Consider the following 21,509-nt stretch of genomic DNA (forward strand, 5'->3'; position numbering starts at 1 on the left):
CAGCAAAAGGCTCCTCTCTTGGTCTTCTGTTACTGTCAAGTCAAATGGCACCAGGTGGTGCTGTTACACATACTTGTTTCCTTAGCCTGCAAGCCAAGTTTTTAGTTCTGGAAATGTCTTTTTAATGTGACTTTTGTGAAAATTGCTACAGGTAGAAAGCAATTTTCTGTTCACTGGAATCACTGGTCCATGTAGAGCTCCTTCATAATAAGTGGCTTTTGATGGGCAAAACTTTGTAAAATGGGATTCCCTATGGGATTATCTAGGACAGTCACATATGTATAAAGAAATCAGGACACACTTAGAGCATGCCCAATGTCTCCTGGAAGCAGACTTCCAAGGGCTTCAGTGTCATTTAACAGTGAGAAGAAAAAGTATAAAATATGGTTTGTATTGTCACAAGAAAAGGCAAGTTTACATAATCCTATAGTCTTGTGGAGGACCTGGATAAGTTTAATCATATGGGATTTGCTTATAAATGTAGTCTCAGTACACTGTACACAAGAATACAATAGAAAACAGCAAATACTACATGGAAAGATGTGGAAAGAAAAAAAAATTGCTACTTTTATCAGTATTTGTAGCACAGTATTTTCTTCTTTAAAAATGCTGTTATTGTATTAAAAAAATATAAACCAAACCCTTCCAGCAATATCACTAGATATTTATCTACTTTTGGGAAAAAAAAGTTACTAGATAAAGAGAGAGAGACAGATTTCAAGAAAAAAAGAAGAATTTGTTGAAAAAGAAAGGGCAAGAATGGAAAGTCTTCTCCCATTTGCAATATGGAACCACTTGCATTGACTTTTCTGCAGAGGAATGGGAAGTGAGGGGCAGGAAATCAGTACCTCCAGACTCAATAAACCCTGACGTCCACCCTAAATAAATACTCCTTACAACAGGTTATTACACCTCTTTGAGAGAAAGATAAATGCAGGACTAGAAATACTTACTGATTCATCCTTTATTACACCATGATTCATTCATTGACAGGGACAGGACAGGAAATTAGGAATCTTAGTTGCTAGTTGCCTGTTCTTGCTAAACTAATAAACTCCCTTTTCACAGTCTATGCCCAGATCTTTTCCCACTGAAGCCAAAGTATATTTTGCCAAGAATTTGAAGGAAATTGGAGTCAGATTTGCAATTTAATCTGTGATATATTGGAACATTTTTTTCGCTCAATATCTCTGCCAAATAAATATTTCTTCAAAATCTGCCCTTCCCCAAATGAAACGATCTGGTCATGGGAGTGATTTTAGCTCCCCCTATAAAGAAAAGAACAGCTTGACTTGAGAAGCAATCAACCAAGTTTTCAGCACTATGATTTGACTTTCTGAACGTCATCATCAGCCTGTGAAACAAAAAAATATAAAGAAAATAAAATTAATGTTCTTCACCTAATACACTGTATTAATGTTTGCTATTGAGTTCACCACTACTGTGCCTTAAAAATAAAATGGATTTCATTTACTCACTACAGTACATAGCAGAAAGCGGACTAAAATTATTTTCCTCTTAAAAGTACAAGCTGTAAAGGCCCATTAAAATATAATTACTACCAAAAAGGCATTTTACATTTCCTTGAGATAAGCTGCAGTAGCTTAGTCTGAAATTCGACTTCCATTGATTCAGGATTACAGAGCAGCATGTTTAGATAATAAGCAGAAGGATCTCAGATAACAGCCTGAGTGAGTCATCGGACTATAGTGTTTAGTTTGAGAAAGTGTGTTTATCTGAAGGGCTCTTGGGACTAATATGGTTCCTCTTCAAAGCTTGAAGCAGGGGGCAAAAATCATAGTCCTGGAGGCTGGCAAGATAAACATGTCCTGTGATTTGCTAGCAATTTGAGAGATGGATTTCACTACAGAGCACACTGCTGTTGTCAGGTTGAAAGCATCTGCCTGAAAATGAATTCATGTGCACACAGCTCCAAACAAAGGAAAATCTCCCTGAAATGACATGCCATCACATTTTAAGACCAATTTTTCAAGTCTCTGACTCACACTTGGGAAATATACTGGTGCACTAAGTTTATCATAAAAAGCTCACATTTTAACAAGCAAAAATTGATGCAATAATCTTGAAATGTACTATCACTGACAGGTACACAAATCCATTTTTCTGTGTATTTGCCTGCTTTAGGTCTGAAAACAAGTTTGCCTTTCTACATTGGGTCACATCAGATTGTTTTTCAGTGAAGGAAATTGTGTCTGATGCTCTTTTAAAGTTTGGCTTAAGGTCTAAATACGGAGGTTGGGTAATGAGTCATAAGGAGCAAACCTGTGGCAAGAATAAAAGCTCCTGTGTCAGTCAACAGTTTATAAATACAGCAGAAAAGATAACTGCTGTGTACGTTCCACAAGAAGGAATTCAAACTGGGCTCCAGAAGTAACAACATATTTTTAAGCTAGAAGAGAGAATGAGAAAGCGTAAATGAGTGAACAGAAGGTTTCTATAACTCTGTGTGGAGGCTTTTTGCGCATGGTTGGAGCAGTTGGGGGTTGTCAGTCTCTGATCACAATTGTGAAGGGAACTGAACGACGAATAAAAGGCTTGAGGTCTTAATGTCCTTTCATTTGTACCCCCAGGTATTCTGCAAGTCAAACAATTTATACTACTTTAAATCAATTATGTGTATAAGCAGATGAGGTTTATGACTTATTGAAGAAGGTAAACCTCCAGAATACCCTCCCTCTCCCCCCAGGTCTTAAGGGACAGAGAGAAGCACATGGGTGAGTTTCAAGGGAGAATTACTCAAGAAATGTCCCAAGAACAAGGTCGAACAAGACAGTTTGAGCTGTTTTTACAGTTTAATAGTTTGCATTTGCAGATTTCAGTTAAAGTTTTGATGTTTATTCCATATGCCCAATTTCGGTCTACAGGATCAAAAAAAAAAAAAAAAAAAAATCCTCCTAAAACTCAGTCTCGCATTTGTGCTCTGTTTTTTTTTCGTTTTGTTTTATTTTGTTCTCCAATGTAGATGCACAAAGAAAACTTCTGGTTTAATTACACTTAGGACGGGATTCTGTTCTCTAAACATGGGTATCTAGTGTAATGTTACATTCTCTAGCATATCTCACCTAGCTTCAGTCTGCCCTTCCAGAAGGTCATGGGTCTCCCATTGATTCTTTGGCATATTTAAGCAAATCTTCAGATATCTTAGCATTTAAGCAAATCCTAAGCAAAGCTTCAGATATTAACATTTCTGAAGTGGAATTGGATACCTATGTTTAGGCTGCTGAATTCCACCTTTAATTACAATAAAAGGTTGCTAGATTTGTGTACCACTATTTCCATTTTCTCCCTTGATATTTTCATTTTAGTGAAAATTCCACTTCAATTTTTGCCTCAGTGTTCTAGGAAAACAGATGTACAAATATTTGTATTTACTGCTTAATGTAAAGTAAGAACAAATCAAACTTTAAGACATTAGTTATAAGATAATCATACATCTTGGCCTGAAGAAGATAGAACAAGTCATACAGCACAGAGTCACCACAAGTGATTTTCAGGGAAGAAGTATGGAAAAAAGAGTCAAAGGCATCAATGACAGCTTCTTCTAGCGGCAAATATGAGGCGAAGTATAGATGTCATCTTCTAGATTCAGTTGTGCCACTGAATAAGAAAACTAACATGAATTCTTGAAATTCTTATTTTGCCTAAAGTTGATTACAGAGAGCTCAGACAGGCTACCTTGCTGGCAGGTCTAGTGCATGGTGAAAAGCAGTGCTAGTGAGTTCAGTGAGCAATAACTACTTACACGAGCCACAGCTACCCTCAGAGTGTGCCTCTCATTGTATCTTCAATGAAAAAAAGATATCATAGGGACATACAAGGATAACCAGCGATGTAGAAAAGACATATCTGGAAATCATGGAATATCAAGCTGCCTCCTGTGAGGAGAAATCTGTCATATTTAACACTGTCTATATGTATGTAAGAGAAGTGGAATATCAACAACTCTTATGGTTCATTCATGTTTTTGTTTTTAACTTTGTTTGAACGTTTTTTAACTTCCAAAAGCTGAGAACCAAAAAAGTATTTCTGAAGTCGCATCTACGCTTTTGATGCTCCGAACTATACCTACCAATTAAAATATTGAAGACTTGTATCCAGTTTCAGATATGAAATCAGATGTGGATTTTCCAGTCTGGACTTGGCAATAACAGAATTATATTAAGTAGTAACAAATCACAACATCTGGTCAGTGTTTGAGTGTTCAGTTAGTGCATATGCACAGCAGGGAAAGGAGAATAATATTTGGTGAAACATATTCTATAGAACAGTGACTAAATATATTAAGTTCAGTTGGTTTCTCTGTTGACTTCTTGTGTTTCCCAAATAGGGGAGAATTACAATTTTAGCTCCTTGATCTTCTAAAAAGATTAAAATCATGATACAAAGTTGATGATGAAGTATTTATGACTGTGAGGACACCCAGAGAAAAATGAGATTTCCACTAGATGATTTAGAACTTGTAACACCATCTCTGACCTTACATGAAACCCACAGAGGTTATCACAGAGCACACCATCATGAGCATAACTAGATGCTTTGGTTTCTTTTTGAAGTCACAGGAGGGTTTCAGTTTAAACTTGAGTGAAAGTAACATTAAGCCCTCTGTGAGGAAACAGGCTATTTTAGCTGCTGACTTCAATGAGATTTGGATTAGGCCTTGATTTCTTTTGGAGTTGTGTAGTGAAGACAGAGAGGCAGCAAATTCAAAAAGCCTAACAAGCATTTGCAAAGAAAATCAGCTAAATCCAGGATGTTTAGAGTTTCTGAAAAATAGGTGCCTAGGAAACTGGGAAGAGCTTCCTTCCTAGAACACCTATACTCTGAGACATTTTCTTTGATAATAGTCCAGAACCGGAAGTAAAGGGAAATTTAAGGCAGAGATTTTCTCGTATCAGTTCAACCTGGAGCTTGAAGCAGTATAGCTATACTCATGCTGTACAATGTTGTGGGCTGATATATCTACAGAGTATGGTGCTACTGGCACGGGCCTCTGCTTTCGCCAAAAACTCTGCATCACATTTCATTATGCTGCCATTTACATGCTCTAGACCTCTAATATTATAGACATTTTGGTCCCTTCTTGAAACAAAACTTAAATAAAACTCTCCATCCTTTCCCAACTGTTCTTATCACCAGCTTTCACTGTATACATTCTTCTGATTTTCTCTACTTGCTTTACAGCTGGCAGTTCTGATAAAAATCATAATATTGGCAATACATTCCCCCCCAAAAATCTCAAAATAGGGTTTGGGTGAAGTTGTTTAATATGATCAAAATTCAGAAAGAAAAAATGTACTGTGTAAAGATGAGCCTTGCTTAATCTGGGAAGCTTAATATTTTCAGCTACTTATCAAAAGGTCAGTGCACAGGGACACTTTTTCTCTTCCTAATCTGAATCTGAAAAATCTTTCAAAGGGGTTGGCCATTTACCTCCAATTTTTTTCTCAGTTTAAAAGAAGCTGGCAGAAAATCAAATGTCCTCCCTCCCCCCCCCTAAAAAAAAATACTAATTCTAATGAAAAGAAGGGGTGATTTGACTTTTTTTGGAGGAGAAGGAAATTTTGATCATCTGGTTCTATCTTTTTTTTCAACAGCACAAACCTTAATGTTTCTAGTAACAAAAATACCTGGAAAAAATCAAAGTCGAAGGAATGATTCCTCTTGTTTTTTACAACATGCTACCTCCCCAGCTCAACCTATTACCTCTGTAGTTCAAAATATGAGCACATTATCCGTTTTTGGTTCATTCATCATCCATTCTTTGCTTTCATTTTAAGCTGGTTTGTTTCCTTTGTGTATATGGTATTTGCATGACAGCTGCAAATTTGGCACCAGATAGTTCATCTCTGCACAGCTCTATGAGTGGGAGCACAATGTAAGGAGGTCTGTACCTTCTGTACCCTCCATGAAATGAAAGCTAGAATTCCAGTTTCTATGGTTGGTAGAGAATAAATCCTACACTCTCTCAGAGTCTTCAGGGAAATAAAACACCAGCAAATTGGGAAGGCACTTATGAGGATGAGGAAATCCTCTAGAGCATTTCGCTCCTCTTTCCATTAGCAAATAGCTGAGTAGATAAATTATGATTCATCATTACTCTTGATCTCTGGATAAAGAAGTATTTAACTTTTTAGCATTTTAGCAATTCTACAAAATCAGACTATAGTGAATTAAGCAGTAGAATAAGTGGACCTAGATGGTGAACTATAATAAAGGATAACAAAGAAGGTTCCTAAACATACAGAGCTTTACGAGAGTAATTAGCTAGAAATATAATTCCCCTAGTAATTGCATACTAATGACAACATACAGCTGAAGTTACTAGGCTCAGATTTCCTGAGTCAGCAAAGACCTTCTCCATCAAAAATACACCTATTTTCAGCCATGTTAATCAGTAGCAACTGTGGTGTTCCTTCCTCCCCTCCCTGTCAAATCATGGCCGAAGCTATCATAGGACTATTATGCATAAGAAACTTTTGGGTCTGTTTTAATAATAAATTCTAGGCCAATTGAATTCATCGCTTTGGAGTGTTGCCTTAGCTTAGATTTTCTGGAGAATCAAACACTTTCAGAGGAGACTCAGAAGCAAGTCCCCGGTTAACTGCTGGGACTATATAATTTTGGGTCATGGAAGAATAATTCAGGGAATCTTTTGATTCCTGAAACTGTGTTGAGTTCACTTTGAAATTGGCCTATACTTCATTCACAAGTAAAACTCATGCAAACCACAATCCCTCTGAACTACATTTGACCTTATATAACTTGATGCTGTTCCAATTCCTGGCAGGTGATTGCATTTCCCACCATTTGCAGTGTCCAGCTTAGGTGCACTCAGGTATTTGAGAAGCCTAGATCAAGGCTTCCAGGCTTTTATTTCTTAAATAATTTTTTTAAGGACCTATGGTACTTGTTGACTGACTCGTTCTTGTACAAGGTGCACATAAACTATGAAAAGAGTGATCTCATAAAAGTATCAAAGCCTTCAAAGAGAACCTGATGCACACCTCAGAAAAAGATCAACCTGCTGCAACATTTTGATTAAATGATAAAGAAGTTTTAAGAGGGAAAGGAAATAAATTGAATCAGTGAAGGAACTCTTGCATTTAATTCCTTCCTTTGCCTTACTATAAACAAAATATGTAGTTCCTTGACTGACGTCCATACACACATATATACACGTCATATGTATACTGTATGTTGCTTTTGGCAGTAAGACCTCTTCTTATGGGTGAACATTTGATGATAAAATGTAATGCAGGAAGAAGAATGGCAACAAAATACTCTATCTATAAGTACACCAGGATATTCCAGTAATAACAAAAGAACAAAAAACTTTTAAGACAAATGAACAACAGCATTCATTCATTCCATGATTGTGACAGATGTTTCTGCATACAAGAGAAAAAGAAACAAATAATTTTTCACCTACTACTTGATTAATCTTGTCTATCTCTTCTGGTCAGATTTTGAAGTTATATTATACCACTGAAGCACTCCTTTAAACTTCTCCTTTGTTAATTCCTCAATGTTATTCTGCCACTGCTCCCTTTGTGTTTGAATAGGAAAGCTTGTTTCTAGCCCTGTGACCTATCTATCTGAGGTTAAGATCTTTGTTTTTATCTGTTTTTATCTCTGGTAGAAAGGTTTACATTGGAAAACTACTCACCTGTCCAGCAGTGTCTAGAATGTCCAAATAAGCTGGTTCATCATCAATTCGGACTTGAGTTTTATAGGCATCCTCTGAAAAACACAGTGCAGTATTGCTAAGCATAGGAGTGGCTCAGAGGGTTGAAAATGAAACAGCTTCGCTAGTGTGGAGTAGGTTTTTCAAAAAGCTCGCCAGTCTGACCTAACTTTGCTTTCTTTCCAGTCAAAGAGACACTTTTTGAAATCCTACCAACGCTGAAAAGCGTAAGCAGAAGGGAAGTCATCTAGTCTTCTCTGTGCCACAGCCTCAAATATTAAAGCAGTAAATTTGCCTCTGTTTAAAGGATAGCACAGACTATAGGTGCTGCTTAACTTGCAAAGCTTCAGCGGTCTTGCGCTTGTTTATGCACCAGAGTGGTTTTTACTTACCTCAATCACACTTCCACAGAGGCTTTCAAGCAAATACTCCAGTTCTGAGCTAAACATTGTTCAAGTTACTGGGGAAATCTCCCTTTGGCTGAGGGGGGCTTCTGTGTCAGATTTTCAGGGCAATTAATTAGGCCTTGGTATATCTCCGCAGAGTATGCAAATGGATTTTTTTTTTAAATAAATTCTGTAATCAGTGTCCTCACACTCCTAAGAGCTGGAGGGGGAATGGAGGGATAAGCTGTGCTTGGTGGACCATTCCCTTAGCTCATGATTTTGTCAAGCCAAATTTGGAAGGAGAAAAACAAAAAAGGTGAACTAATATTTGCATAAACTATTTTCCTCACATTTATATTTCATTCCCCTCTCAATATTTGTATTTCCTTCCTAAGGTTAAATGGAGCTTAGATACCAAGCCATGTTTATACTCAAAACAGTCTAAAAATTATCCGTGTTTAATTAAACAATAATGCAAAGCAGTTTCAACGGTCTGGGTGACCGGTACTACTCTTTGGCTGTGCAGTGAGGCATGAAGTGGAGACAAGTGCATTTAATGCATCTGAGAAGTGTCATTAATCAGCATGAGCATATGGCTGGGCCCGTCCGATAGCTCAATCCTGTAAGCACCAACTATCAGAGAACCATCAGGACTAGGCTCTTGATGATATTATTTTGCAACTAGTAGGAATTATGAGGATATTCAAATTTGTCCACACATATGTTGCATTACATGACACATCACAAAAGCATGTAAAAACCTCATTTGCATCTACAGAAAAGGCAAAATAAAGCATTCAGATGTGAAGAATTCTGGACGGCCTTAACTCTGCCCACTTCTGCATACTCAGTAGCAGCCTATCTTTAATAATATAATCACATACAGTAAATTCCATGGATCCCCTGCTTCTTTTAGGCTTCAGTTCAGTAAATTACTTTGACGCATGCCATGCTTTAAACAAATACCTAATCCCATTGATATTAGGATGACCCAGAGGCTTAATTAAATGTGGGGTACACTGACTTGCTGAGCAGGGCCAGAGCATTCCAACCAGCATATGTTTCAGTCAATGTATCTCTTTCTTGGGATTCTTGGAGAGGAAATCCAGTGCCAAAGAGGGACTGTATATAGTGAATTAGGTTATTGACAGTTTAAGCAATCTGTTATGACAAGATAATGTTCCATGTAGTAGAACTGTTACCTTTTAACCAAAAGTGAAAATCAAAATATATGAAAATACGCTAAATCAAATACTGGTATTTCCTTCACTTAAATATTATTAATGCTATGAAGTATTACTAAATGTCTTGACATGCAGATGGGTGCCCATTTGCATTACGTTCATGTATATATAATTAACATACAACTCACATAAATATAGCTCACACTTGCTTGGCTCTGCAGCTGGATACCTTAAAGCTAATATGCTGTGGTCCTATTTCTCTCTTCACTTAGACCAATATAAGTTTTAATACAGTAGCTTCAAAGGAGTTACTGCAGAGGGACATTTGCATAACTAAATACAGAACTTGGGCAAAAATGAAGCTGGAATCTAGAGAATTCCTGTCTTATTTGCTAAGCAAATGAATTAGGAGTCCAGGGTTAGTAACTAAAAGATTCAATGGCCTCTGTGATAACAAGTCATAGCTTTCAGTAAGTAAATGGGCAGGTATCTAAATGTCTAATTCCCTGCTGATCTACTCCAGGTGTACCCTGACACCATGTCACTGGAATCAGTAAAGTTTTAACAGTGAAAAGCTGGAGCAAGGCCATAAGACTGTGTTTACCGCCCTTTTCCTTTGCAAAGATAGCATTGAACATGCAAAACTATGTGTCATTTTTATTTATCTTGTTGTGTTAAAATACTGGCCCCAAAACACTTTATGAAGGTGTGCCAGAATCATGACCCCATTTTCATTCTTAAAATATGCTAACTTTTTTCTTTTTGGTGAAACATACTCCATTGAACAATGACCAAACACATTAACTTAAATAATTTTCTAGGCAATTGTGTTTGGAACATGATTTTTATTTGTGGGATTTGTCTTTGCCCCAAGAACTGTAGAGATGAAACAGGAAGGAGATATGACTTTCATTTGTAATATTGTCTCTGCATATGTGCAAAAAGCAGGATACGACAGAGAATTTAGAAAAGCTAAAAAGTATCCTCAACTGGGATGTGCTAAGCAGGGGTATCCTTGACCTGTATTTGAATGGGAAAAAAAATGGGAGACTGAACATTCACTTTTCTTATGGCAATCACTTAAGAGGATGCTCAGATTTATCAGAAGTACTATACGCAGCCCACACCTCCTACGAGAGTGCTGATCACTGCAAGGCTCTCCCAGCCATGACCTATCAGCTTGTTAAGACTCAAACACAACCAGCCTCAGACTTTTGGGAGGCACTGACTATCTTTCCATTTACTCTGTATTTGCTGATGCCCTGGCCTATTAGGACAATTAATATTTCCAGTGCAGGAGGCAGAAGAAAGATGCCTAAATTGAAAATCTTGATTTCATCTCATACCATATGGACCTAGAAGACCAGCTAAGAGGTAAAACGTTATACTGACTAGGTTTTGGTCTACAATTAAGTGCTTTAAACTGAGAGTTCATCTCAGGAAGTAATGGAGGTAGAGCTGAGTAAGGGATTATCTAGAAAAACATTTTTATCTGACTTAGCTGGACTATGGGAAGAAGGAACAAATGTGATAAACAAGAACATCCTGGGGATGTCTGTATGTTGATTCCAGTACTTTAGATCCCTTGGACCCAGGCAATGTATTTCTGTTTCATCAGTAACTATAATGCTGCTAATCAGAAACCATGGAGTCTTTGCATCTATCCTAAAGGACTTCAAAAGGGACTACAATGTGGCTAGTCTTCTACAGTCCAGGCAACATAGTGCGCATTATGGTCACACTAAAGGAACTGAGAAACTTTGAATTAAGATCAGAGAGGAACATGTTGTTTACATGTAGACAGAGAAGAGCAGATGTGAAGATGTCCCACTGAAATGCCATGGGAATGTGTTTGAAACAAAACAGGAAAGTCATCATCAGGAGCACTAGCAGGCCTACTGTCTAATGTGCTCTCTTTAAAAACTATTCATGGTATTACAAATGTTCTCTGGTATATTTATACTATTTACAATGTATGAGTTCATTGCATTTTCTTTCATTTAATTAATTTATATAATTCTCCCTGTAAAATTAACAGGGGAGCTGTTCAACCAGGTGTTTCTGGATTTTACATCCTACAGCTATAAGGAGTGATCTTTCTAAAATTTATTAAAACTCTGGCTGGAGTTTCAGCAAGCATTAAGATGAGGCACAAAAAAAAGAAGAGAATAATAATTAGCCCTCTCTATTTCTTAACATTAAATTCACTATTAGTCTCCTATGAATCTAGTAGTAAGGTCCCAGACTCAGGTTTAGCTAAAATGCAGCAGATGATAGGATATTGTAAGAAACAGTCAAGGATGGAGCTTATTGACACTGTTGTGAGGTGTAAGAGTGATTCAAACACAGACTGCAAAAATGAGCACCTAGTAGGTATCAGAGAGAAAAAGGAAATAAAGCTCCTGAATCATTACAGGCTGTATAATAAATAGCTGACTTCCAAGCTGTGTGGTTAAAATATCTGACAAAAGTTATTTTTTATGGGAAATTATTCTCTTTTATATATATATAAATAAGTGCTTTCTTAAGAATTTCATTTTCTACAAAAATTTTCAACTTAAAATGAAAACGGGTAAAATTTTCAGCTTAAAAACTATACTATTTGGCTTGATCGATTACTGAGCATTTTCTATTTTCCAAAGGGAAAAACAACAAATGGAACCCCAATTGTTTTCTGATTGGCTCCAACTCTTTTTTATTATTAATTCTCTCCTGCTTTAATGAATATCTCATTTAAACCAAGATGAAATGTATTTTTCAAGCATGTTTTCTTAATTGTACTACTGTCCTTTGCAGTATTATATTTCAAAATGAATTACTGAAAAGAAATTTTTATTTGCCCTTTTTTGTAAAATGAATACATTTTCTTTCTTCATTTTTCCTTTGTAAGGACATCTTTCTGAAGACATAAGAACAATAATTAATGCAAGCTGGTGCTGCTATCAATTATCTTAGCACTGGTGAAGCAAGATTCATAAAAAATATATCAAACAGCTTTTTCAGCTATGAGCAGGTAACCGCTTCATGACAAACAGACTTGGATGGTGCACAACTTAAAGGGGAGCTGGAACGGACTTTTCATCCGCATAAGAGACGTGTTGCAGTCCTGGAAATCTAGGTCAGTCGCCTCTTTCTTCCATTAGTTAATTTTGCTTATATTCCTTCCAATTAAATATTCTCTCTTCTTCTCTCTCGTGCACACTATTAACTGCACTCAAAAACAATCAGATTCTCTCACATAAAGATGAGCCAAAATATGTTTTATGTGGCTAAGGAGGTGCCAATCCAGCAGAAGGAAGTCCAGGCTCAACCAGTCACACCTGGAGTTCTGCCTCTTGCTGCTCTTGTGTGCCAAAGATGCAGCAGGAGACACAGCTCTTGGTGTGCTTAGATTATCTGCTACATATGCATTTTAATTCAGAGATGCTTTTGAATGTAGGACTGATCATGAATCTGGTTGTTTCTAGTTAAAACAAGGATTTTTTAAGTAAGAAGAGAATGGATGGGCAGAGACTTAATTGTCTGAGATAAAAATTTGCATGTCACAGGAATTGCCCATCAAAATATATTGGTCTTATGATTTCCCTTCAAATATAATTATTTTCCTGGAGTATGCCTGTTTTTTAATTTGGGTAAGCATTGCTATCAGCATTCTGCAGACAAGGACGACAAGTCACAGAGGTTGCCTTCCTATGAGCTATGCACACATGATAAGCAATGAATGGCCACAGCAGAACTGACATATTTGATTACCTTGCACCCTGTAAATACTCACATAGATAGGACTATCCTTAAAAATAAGGCAAGTGGCAAAATTAGGAATGTACGTATCATATCAGACTAGTAGTCACAATACTTAAATAAATATTCTATTTCCAATTCTGCATATTGTTGCATAATTCTTTATTATACTAGCAATTAGGAATACTTCAGGCTATTCTTTCCAGTACTGGCTGCTTTTTATTTCTCAGCACTGAACTGCTTTTGCCCCTGTGCTGCTATTTTTTTAGCTTTGTCAGATCTTTCAGATTTTGTTCAGTTTTGTGTTATCAGCAAAAGTTGCCCGCTCTTGTTTATAATAGACAACATCATTCCAGGCAGAAGAATCTTGCTAATGGTTTACAGAACACTGAAAAGATGACCACTGCCTTCCAAAACCCACAGATGGAAGCCGCTTCTTCAGTAACCACACACACTTTGGGCATCTCTGCTATTGTCTACATTTCAATGAAAGAGAAGCAGAAAATTGATGGAGCATTCAATGAAGTTAGTACCTCTCTCTTAGGCTTATTCTTACAAAAAGAATATAGTGTAGGCCTTGGGAAAATTAAAACAATATAAGAGAAAACAAAGCATTAGTCAAGTTAAGTGCTTATTATAAAAGGAATTCATACATTTATTCATTAAACAGAGTTACATGATGAGAAACACAGCACTTTATTTCAGTTTTCATTTTAGCATTCAAATTAGCATAAACATATTTTCAGATAGGATATTAAACCAAGGTCTTGGCCACATATGTCTTCAGAAAAGATTCTGTAATGTTGTTTTCAAATGACCTTGCCAAATTCAAATGCGTATTACTGCTATGCTCTCCAGCTCTCCTCACTAATCTCAATTGAAGATGCAGTTCTCCATTTCCTTTATTTAGCCCTTGTTCAGCATTTATGACATGTTCTTAAATAACTACCATGTTCCATTTTAGACGTTCCTGTATTTCCAGTGGTACTTAAAAGCAAATCCTTGAGTGTTCATAAAATACTTTACTATTTTAAGGAGTAAAGATGCAAATAGAAATATCTTAAGATATTTCTATTCTGTTAAGTCTGAAAACAGAAGAGTAGAATACCTCAAAATTTTTAGTCAATTTTGACCTCCTAAAATAAGCAGTGCTAATATCTTCAGTGGAGAGCAGAAGCACAGCCAGACTATGCCCAGGGTCTCAATGAATTTATGCCCTTAATCCTGCTACTGCCAATGAGCAACAGTGCCTAAATACCTTGAGGAACAGGACCTAAATTACTTGTAAAGCATCCAGAATTATTGCAGCACAGTAAAGGTTTGAGTTTAGGCCCAGTGAGTCCCGTGCATTCTGACTATTTACTATTACTACTTTTTAACTGAGCCATCTTCATTTTCATACTGTGGTCCCACTCCTTTCCTAACTTAGGCTCCAGCTGTCATTGACTGTACTCTATCTGTGTCTGGTTTCAATAATAAAACTAAAGGCTTCTTCAGCCTAATGGGCATTCTGTTTGGTTCTCACCTCACTGCAGTGCTTCTCTTTTAATGCCATTATGTATCTGTCTCAAAACAGCTGCTCTCAAATTAAGTTTCTCCCTCTTATTGGGCTGCTTAATGTTTCAGATCTGTGTATTGCAGGGCAAGACTGAAAACACACAGCTGCTCAAGGAGCCTGATTGATTTTCAGCATCGGGTACTAATGCCACAGCTTTTTCAGTGACTTGAAATGCACCCAGTGCCTTCCAAACTGGGAAATGCGCTATCCATTGCACTTTCTGTCTTCCTTTTTTTTTGCAGTCATGTCTATAGACATGTGCAAGAATCTCTTCTTCAATGTCAGCTTGCAGTTTCATTACTGTGGTACCCTTTCATTCTCTGCAGAAAAGCAGGGGAAGCACAAGCAACTTAATCTCACTTAGTCTGTGGTAGGCACAAAGAGAAGCATTATTTGCCCTCTAAAAGTTGTGTGTGAACAGAAATCTGAGTGAATTGGAATCTAAGTCAGAACCGGTTTCTGGCTCCTTATCATCATGCTGTTTACTAACAAACCTGCTGGAAAATGAGACAACAATGACTTCGCACTTCCAGCTAACAACAGTCTGGGTCACTTTCAAGAAGCACCAAAATTAAGAGTTAATTTATGGCACAAAAAGTTGCATGGGAGAGGTTTCCATCTACAAGTCCTCATCAAGAGGGAGACAAAACACAATGTCAGATAGAAAATTCAAGGTGAGATCAACTCTGGGGCAAATAAGGTTAAGCATGTGTGACCTAAGTGGCCAGCAAGGTGAACTGACTGCTATATTCTGCAGTTGTACAGCACCTCGCACAAAGTCAGATTTCTCTGTATGGGGACTCAAAAGTTTTTGCACAGTGCAAATACATTATAACAACTGTATATATGCAATAACACTTTCAATCTGTGTTTATGGTAGCATAGAAACCAACCAAACCCACCCACCATTTATAACAATACCAATGACAAGATCCACCTTTTCCACTACTACTTGTCCTTGGTAAAGTGAACACTTTCACAATATTGACTTGGATATAACAATCATTTATTTTACTTCAGTTCAGACTCAAATATTCTGATGCAACAAGTCAACAAATCCTTTAATTGTGAGCACTAGTATTTATGGGGGTGCCTTACTATAGTGAGGTTAGACATATATGCTTATATATAACGTGTCTGTATGTGTGTGTGTTATATATATATTTATCTACACATGCAAACACAGAGAAGCATAAAGGTTTGAGAGTATCCGAATGTGTAAGATGACAATATGATAAATTAATCCATATTTGGAGTATCAAAAATGTATAAAACTATTTATCTAGTCCTGAAAAGACTTAGGGTCAGGAGCTGACTGAAAAAAAAATTTCCAATACAGATGTCTTCTGCTATGGAAACATAGGCTATTTTATACTAGTAGTATATATTATTTTTTTACTATTTAAAATATTTTGTTTTCTAGTTGAAGGTTTTTTTCCTTAAAGTTCATGATGGGAAAAAGATCAGTTATTAGTAAAAGCAAAATACAAGAGCCCATGAAAAGCAAAATCATAAGAGTTACAGTCAAGCTCTAACTACAATTCATATAATCAAGATGAAGTCTAGAAAACAAGGTGTCCCCCTTCCTTCTTTCCCATAGACATATGTATGGAGAAGCTGATTGCTTTACGACATACCAACATACTGTGAAATACAGGATTCCCTTGGAAGTGGAGTAGGCCACCCGCTATTAATAACAAGAGGCTTCTGACAGAGATGCTGAGGTACAGCAGAGATTTGCTCAGAAGACTGACAAAGCCTCTTTGAATAATTTGGCCCAATGTAGTCACTACAAGTATTGATACAAATACTGTTTTCAACAAAGCCCCCATTTATGATTTTAATTTGCAAACATCTACAAAAATGAATAAATTTATATAAATAACTATAAAGGCTATGACTTGCTGCCCAGAAAACTCACTCCACACTCCATCAGACCTTGGATTATAATCCTTTAAGCAGGCTAAATTTTGCTTGTAAATTGACCTGTCTATGTGAATAAGACTATTTATTTGAGTCATAAATATTTTTTTCAGAACCAGTTCTATACAAGAAAATATGATTCCTTACAAACGTTAATATTTTTGCAAATCAGGTCTAAAGATAACTCAGGCAAACTGTTGCTGTAGCACTTGCTTTTCTGTTAGAAACCACTTACAATATAGATAATACTACTAATATTTAATAAAGGCATATCATTACTTTCTCTGCTTCCAGGAAAATGTCATTTACTTCAAAGAAGTACATGAACAAAGTGAACAAAGTACTCCTGTTTAATCAAAACATGATAATTAACAGGAGTCCGAGTATCCTTATCTTGGGGAACAAGAATAGCAGGTAGCAATTTCACTACTCTTTCAAGTCTGTGATTGTGCTACCTAGTGGGAGGATCTGACAGCTACGAATTCACTTCTTGTCATTTCAGGGGGAGTAATTAACAAGTTGACTACATCTGCGTGGCTATTAGCTTGGATGGAGCCTTGGATTTAGTAAGATGTAGAAGGCTGCCGGCTTCTATGAAAGAAAGGTTAATGGGGACATTTGTCCTGTGACGAAAAATTTTGAATAGAACTAGATAAATCATCCACCTCTAGGATATCAAACCATGAATGTCTCCTCCAAATTCATAAATCATTTTAGGAGGTATTTTTACAAATCATAATATACAGAGAATAGAAAATCAAGTCTTCCGTGGTGATCCTATTTAAGGGGATGCAAGCTTCACTTCAGTTCAGCTTCTTTTAAGTTCATGATCCCAATCATTTTTGTCATGATTGTATGTGCATTCTGATACCTCTTAAAGAATCAGAGGGCTAAAGGCACAAATGACTTAGGTGTTCACTCCAACCTCAGTCATCTAGTTCGCAGGATCTTTGAATCTTCTCCTCAGTTGCCACGTAGTTTTGAATAGGATAGGATGAATTCTGCCCAGCTTTAGCTCTAAGAACCTAAGCTATTCATCTGACCTATTTAAGGTGTATTTTTTGGTTTGAGATGAATCATACTCTAGAATGTCTGTACATTTATACAGTGAATTAGAGACCCAAGTGTGACTTCACTGAGGATTATAGTTCTGTATAAACACATAAACTCACCTGCCTTAAACTCACCAGCCAGATCGATATTTTGCTCACACTTAAACTATAGACTAAGAGCTAAATTCTCCAGATTACATGAGTGGCTTGATCCAATGCAACTTTGTATATTAGACTCTACTAAAAGCCCTACAGCAGCTTATAACCTAAGAAGAGCTATTGTCACAGTTTTCTACAATCGGTCAGTGTTTGGTGTATCAGTGTAGGCCTGAAGGAAGGCCTGAGAGTTCACCTCCAAGAAAAAGTTCTTCTGTGACAAGAAGAAGTACTCTTGAACAATTTTTGCCACTCCAGTTTAACAGATTAATTAATTAAAGACTTGGTGAATCAGAGTGGGTGAAGGGGAGGATTTTTGCATTGAGTCAAAGCAAAAACATCAGTTGCTGAGATACAGGTCTTCAGCCTGTTTCCCTTCCTGTATGCAGCTGATCTGAAAAAAAATACCACAGTCTATTTTGTGTGGAACAGCCAAAAAAATTTTAATAAAGATTTCTGTCCTTTACTAACTCTTTCTAGATTCTGAATATGACCAATACCATTACAAAGGGATTCTAATTTAGTTGTTTCCTTATTACTAGCAGTAGCAGTAGCAGTAGCAGTAGCAGTAGTAGTAGTAGAGAATATACCTCAGAATTGCTTTGATTTTGTCACAGTTAAGAGAAAAGGTTTTTTTCTCCTCCCTAGACTTTAACCTGGCTAACCAGTGCTTAAGAACAGCAACTACCATAGAACACTGTCATAAACAGGTTTTGGTTATTTTCTTCTCTCTGTGTTTAGCAGATACACCATTAAACTATAAGGTATCTGGGAGGAATACAGTGGCAATATATCATGCTTTGATCCTCCACTGACACTTTTTTCATTGGAGAAGAGAAGATAGCCAAGGCAGGAAAGTATCTTAATTCTAACACAAAGAGAGTTAAGGGAGGTTGGATGATAATAAGTAAGAATCATTAATAGTTAAGAGGTAGGGGTGCTTTCTTCCATGTGACCATGCAGCATATGTCTCTCATGGCACCACACAGCAGAAAGAGTTTTCTTGCCTGTTCGAGCCATGGCAGGCAGATGTTGAACAGAAGTTTTTGGGAAGTATAGGGGTCATTCATCCACCTGCTTGCCTTCTGAAACAGGGGGGAAAGGAACATCAGATCACTGGCTAGAGTATCAATTAATGTCATTTATAGTAGGTAAAGGCTCTAAATGAGAATATAAAGAGTAAAGCCATAGCAGATAAACAGTCCTTCTAATCCATTTTCCTGTTTTGGAGAGTGATCAATAGTCCAAGAAAGCCCATTCAGTGACTCTTGCCTGGTACACTCTCTCTGCTTCCAGTTATTTGCACCTCAAGGGCCCTTCTCAGCCAGAAGCAGAATCTTTGTTTTAAATTGCCCTTGATGGATTTCTTTCCTCCAATAGTTTCCTAAATGGTTTTTGAATCCATTTATGCTTTTGGCACAGATAATTATCCCTATTCTCTTTGAGAACAGAGATCAGCTTGGGAAAGGATTTTGGCTCAGAGGTTGGTGTCAGAGTGAAAAGTGGGGTGAGATGGTTGACTCAGTTTCCACAGCTTGCCTCTCCCAAAAGGAAAAGGTCTCTTTTCTCCTCTTTTATTTTCACTTATCCTCACATTCCCCCAATTTGTGGTTTTGTCCTGTGCCACTTCTGGAGCTTGCTGAACTGTTTACTAAACTGATTCAACTCACTAACTTGGTAGACAACTATTTTGTTTTGGGGTGGTTTAGTTTTCTTCTGAACTAGTGTTGAACCAGCTCAGAAAGGGGTCCAGCGTAGCCAATAAGGCTGGGAGAAGGGGAGAGGGGTGAGGGACTTCCTCCTTTTCTGCAGGAATGAGTTGTTAGATTTGGTTCACCTCATCTTGTAATAACAAAATCAGTTGTGAGCCTCCAAAGTCTGTTAAGATGTGATAGCTCATGCATCCTTCCTTGTTCATGGTTCAGGATAAAGAAATAAGTTATCTCTACACGGTGTCTCCTCTACATAGTATTTCCCTGCCTGAGAAGTCATAGCATATTGCAGATACTCATAGGTGAAGCTACTGCCTGGTAGCACTGTGGTTGAAGTGCATCTGCCAACACAGCTGCTGCTTCATGCTTTCTAAGGGCATGAGTGATGGACACAGACAGGGAACTGCATTTCCAAGGTTAGACCGCAGGCCTAAATGCTAGCGAAGGATTTCTGATTAACCTCCCACCTCTGAGCAGGTGTATTGGTGAAATGATAAGCGGAAAATGACAGGTGTAGGAACAGCTCTCTGGGCCATCCACTCCAGCCTTCACTAGAAAGACACAGACTGCATTTGCCTGTCTGCTATAGTTTATATCTGAGGTATTAGCACAGGAAAATTACTTGATTAAGCACTGTTTCCTGAGCCTCTGAAAATGCTAAGTGACAAGTAGCTGTCACCTGCTGTAAACAGCTTTCCAATAATTGTATGATGAGTTGCATTTGTAAGAAAATATGTGACAAAAAAGTAGCAGACTTTAAGTGTGTGCCCAGGATTTTAGATGTGATTCATCTTGAGTAAGCACCTAGAAATTTAATTGGTTGCTTTGGTTATTTCTTCCAAGAAGTCTGCAAACTGTTTAGGTCTGAATAATTGGTGTATCAAGGAAAAGTCCTGAAAAAGAAAGTTTAACAGCAGAGCTATAGATCATGTATCTAAGTAACACAGTATATTTAGAATGGCTCTGGACTGTTTCATTAATGGGGAAAACAGTGACGTTCTCAAGAGAGGAAGGAACAAAGAATCAAAGATCACCTTGAACTGAGAAAGCATATAGCTGAAACTGTTATGTTGAGAGATGATCCAACTATCATTAATCTGTTCTTTAAAGTGAAACTACCACCTTTTCAACTATTTCTTTCTGAGGGAAATGGGAGTTTTTTTGTTTTTTTGTTTTTTTAAATCTAATTGTTTCCACTACAGAAAGAAAGATCTGCTAGGATTTTCCAGTCTCCATGTTCCATGGCTTCAAATACTTTGTTTCCCATCATGGAAGATGTTATAACGGTATTAAGCAGAGAGCTGATAATTTCACTGCCTTGTTGTAGTCTAAACTAATGGAACAGCTTACAAGCTTCTTGCATTCCTACTTTCTTTGATGCTACTCCTTTCTTTTCTATTTATGTTTTTCTTCAGCCTTCCAATGGGAGCACACATGGTGCCAGAAACATGCCAATATTCTCCTTTCTTTGCCCACCATAACAAGGATTCTGAATGACTCCCTCATCTTGTGTTTTCCTCCCTTCACTGACAGACATCTATCTGGACATTCATAGAGATACCATCAAGATCTGTGAAGACTCCTGTTCTGATCATCTACCATGGAAAGGTCTGTGCTTCAGATTCAGGTATCAAACTTTAGACAGCTACAAAACAGGTGTCTACATGTGAGGTAGGTATCTAAGATCCCCTTATACCTAATGTAAATATAGGTTGTATTCAGTGGCCCACACAGATGACTTGCTATTTGATATGCTCTAAGGTATCTTGTCTGGTTTTTAGTATCTAGATTAGAAGGGTATGCATCCTCCATAGGTCTTGTGTCATATCATATCCACAGCGGGCCAGATGATATGACATAAGACCTATGGGAGACCTACAGCTTGGTGGATCAGGAATTTAAACCCAGGCAGGACAACACAGGGAATATCCAATGGCTCTAGAAGCCTGTGATAGGGGGACTGAGTCAGGACCTCAAGCTCCATTACCAAGTCTCCCTAAATCCAACATAAGAGGATCCTAGATACACAGCTCACATGTAGACATTTTAATTTAGGTGTCTGAATCTGGAGCTCAGTCTCAGCCGAGTAGAC

At 37.4% G+C, this 21,509-nt stretch overlaps 1 protein-coding gene across 2 annotated transcripts in view; it reads right to left on the reverse strand.

Annotated features, from left to right (window-relative positions):
• Positions 1-21,509, reverse strand: part of RIT2 (Ras like without CAAX 2) — a 220,428-nt gene that overhangs the window by 95,488 nt on the left and 103,431 nt on the right. For both annotated transcript variants that reach the window (XM_013948540.2, XM_013948539.2), the window contains exon 3: positions 7,688-7,761. In XM_013948540.2, coding sequence (XP_013803994.2) covers positions 7,688-7,761 — 74 coding nt within the window. The remainder of the gene's footprint in view (positions 1-7,687; positions 7,762-21,509) is intronic.

Source organism: Apteryx mantelli, chromosome Z (assembly GCF_036417845.1).
Source record: "Apteryx mantelli isolate bAptMan1 chromosome Z, bAptMan1.hap1, whole genome shotgun sequence".
In the NCBI taxonomy this organism is placed as follows: domain Eukaryota; kingdom Metazoa; phylum Chordata; class Aves; order Apterygiformes; family Apterygidae; genus Apteryx; species Apteryx mantelli.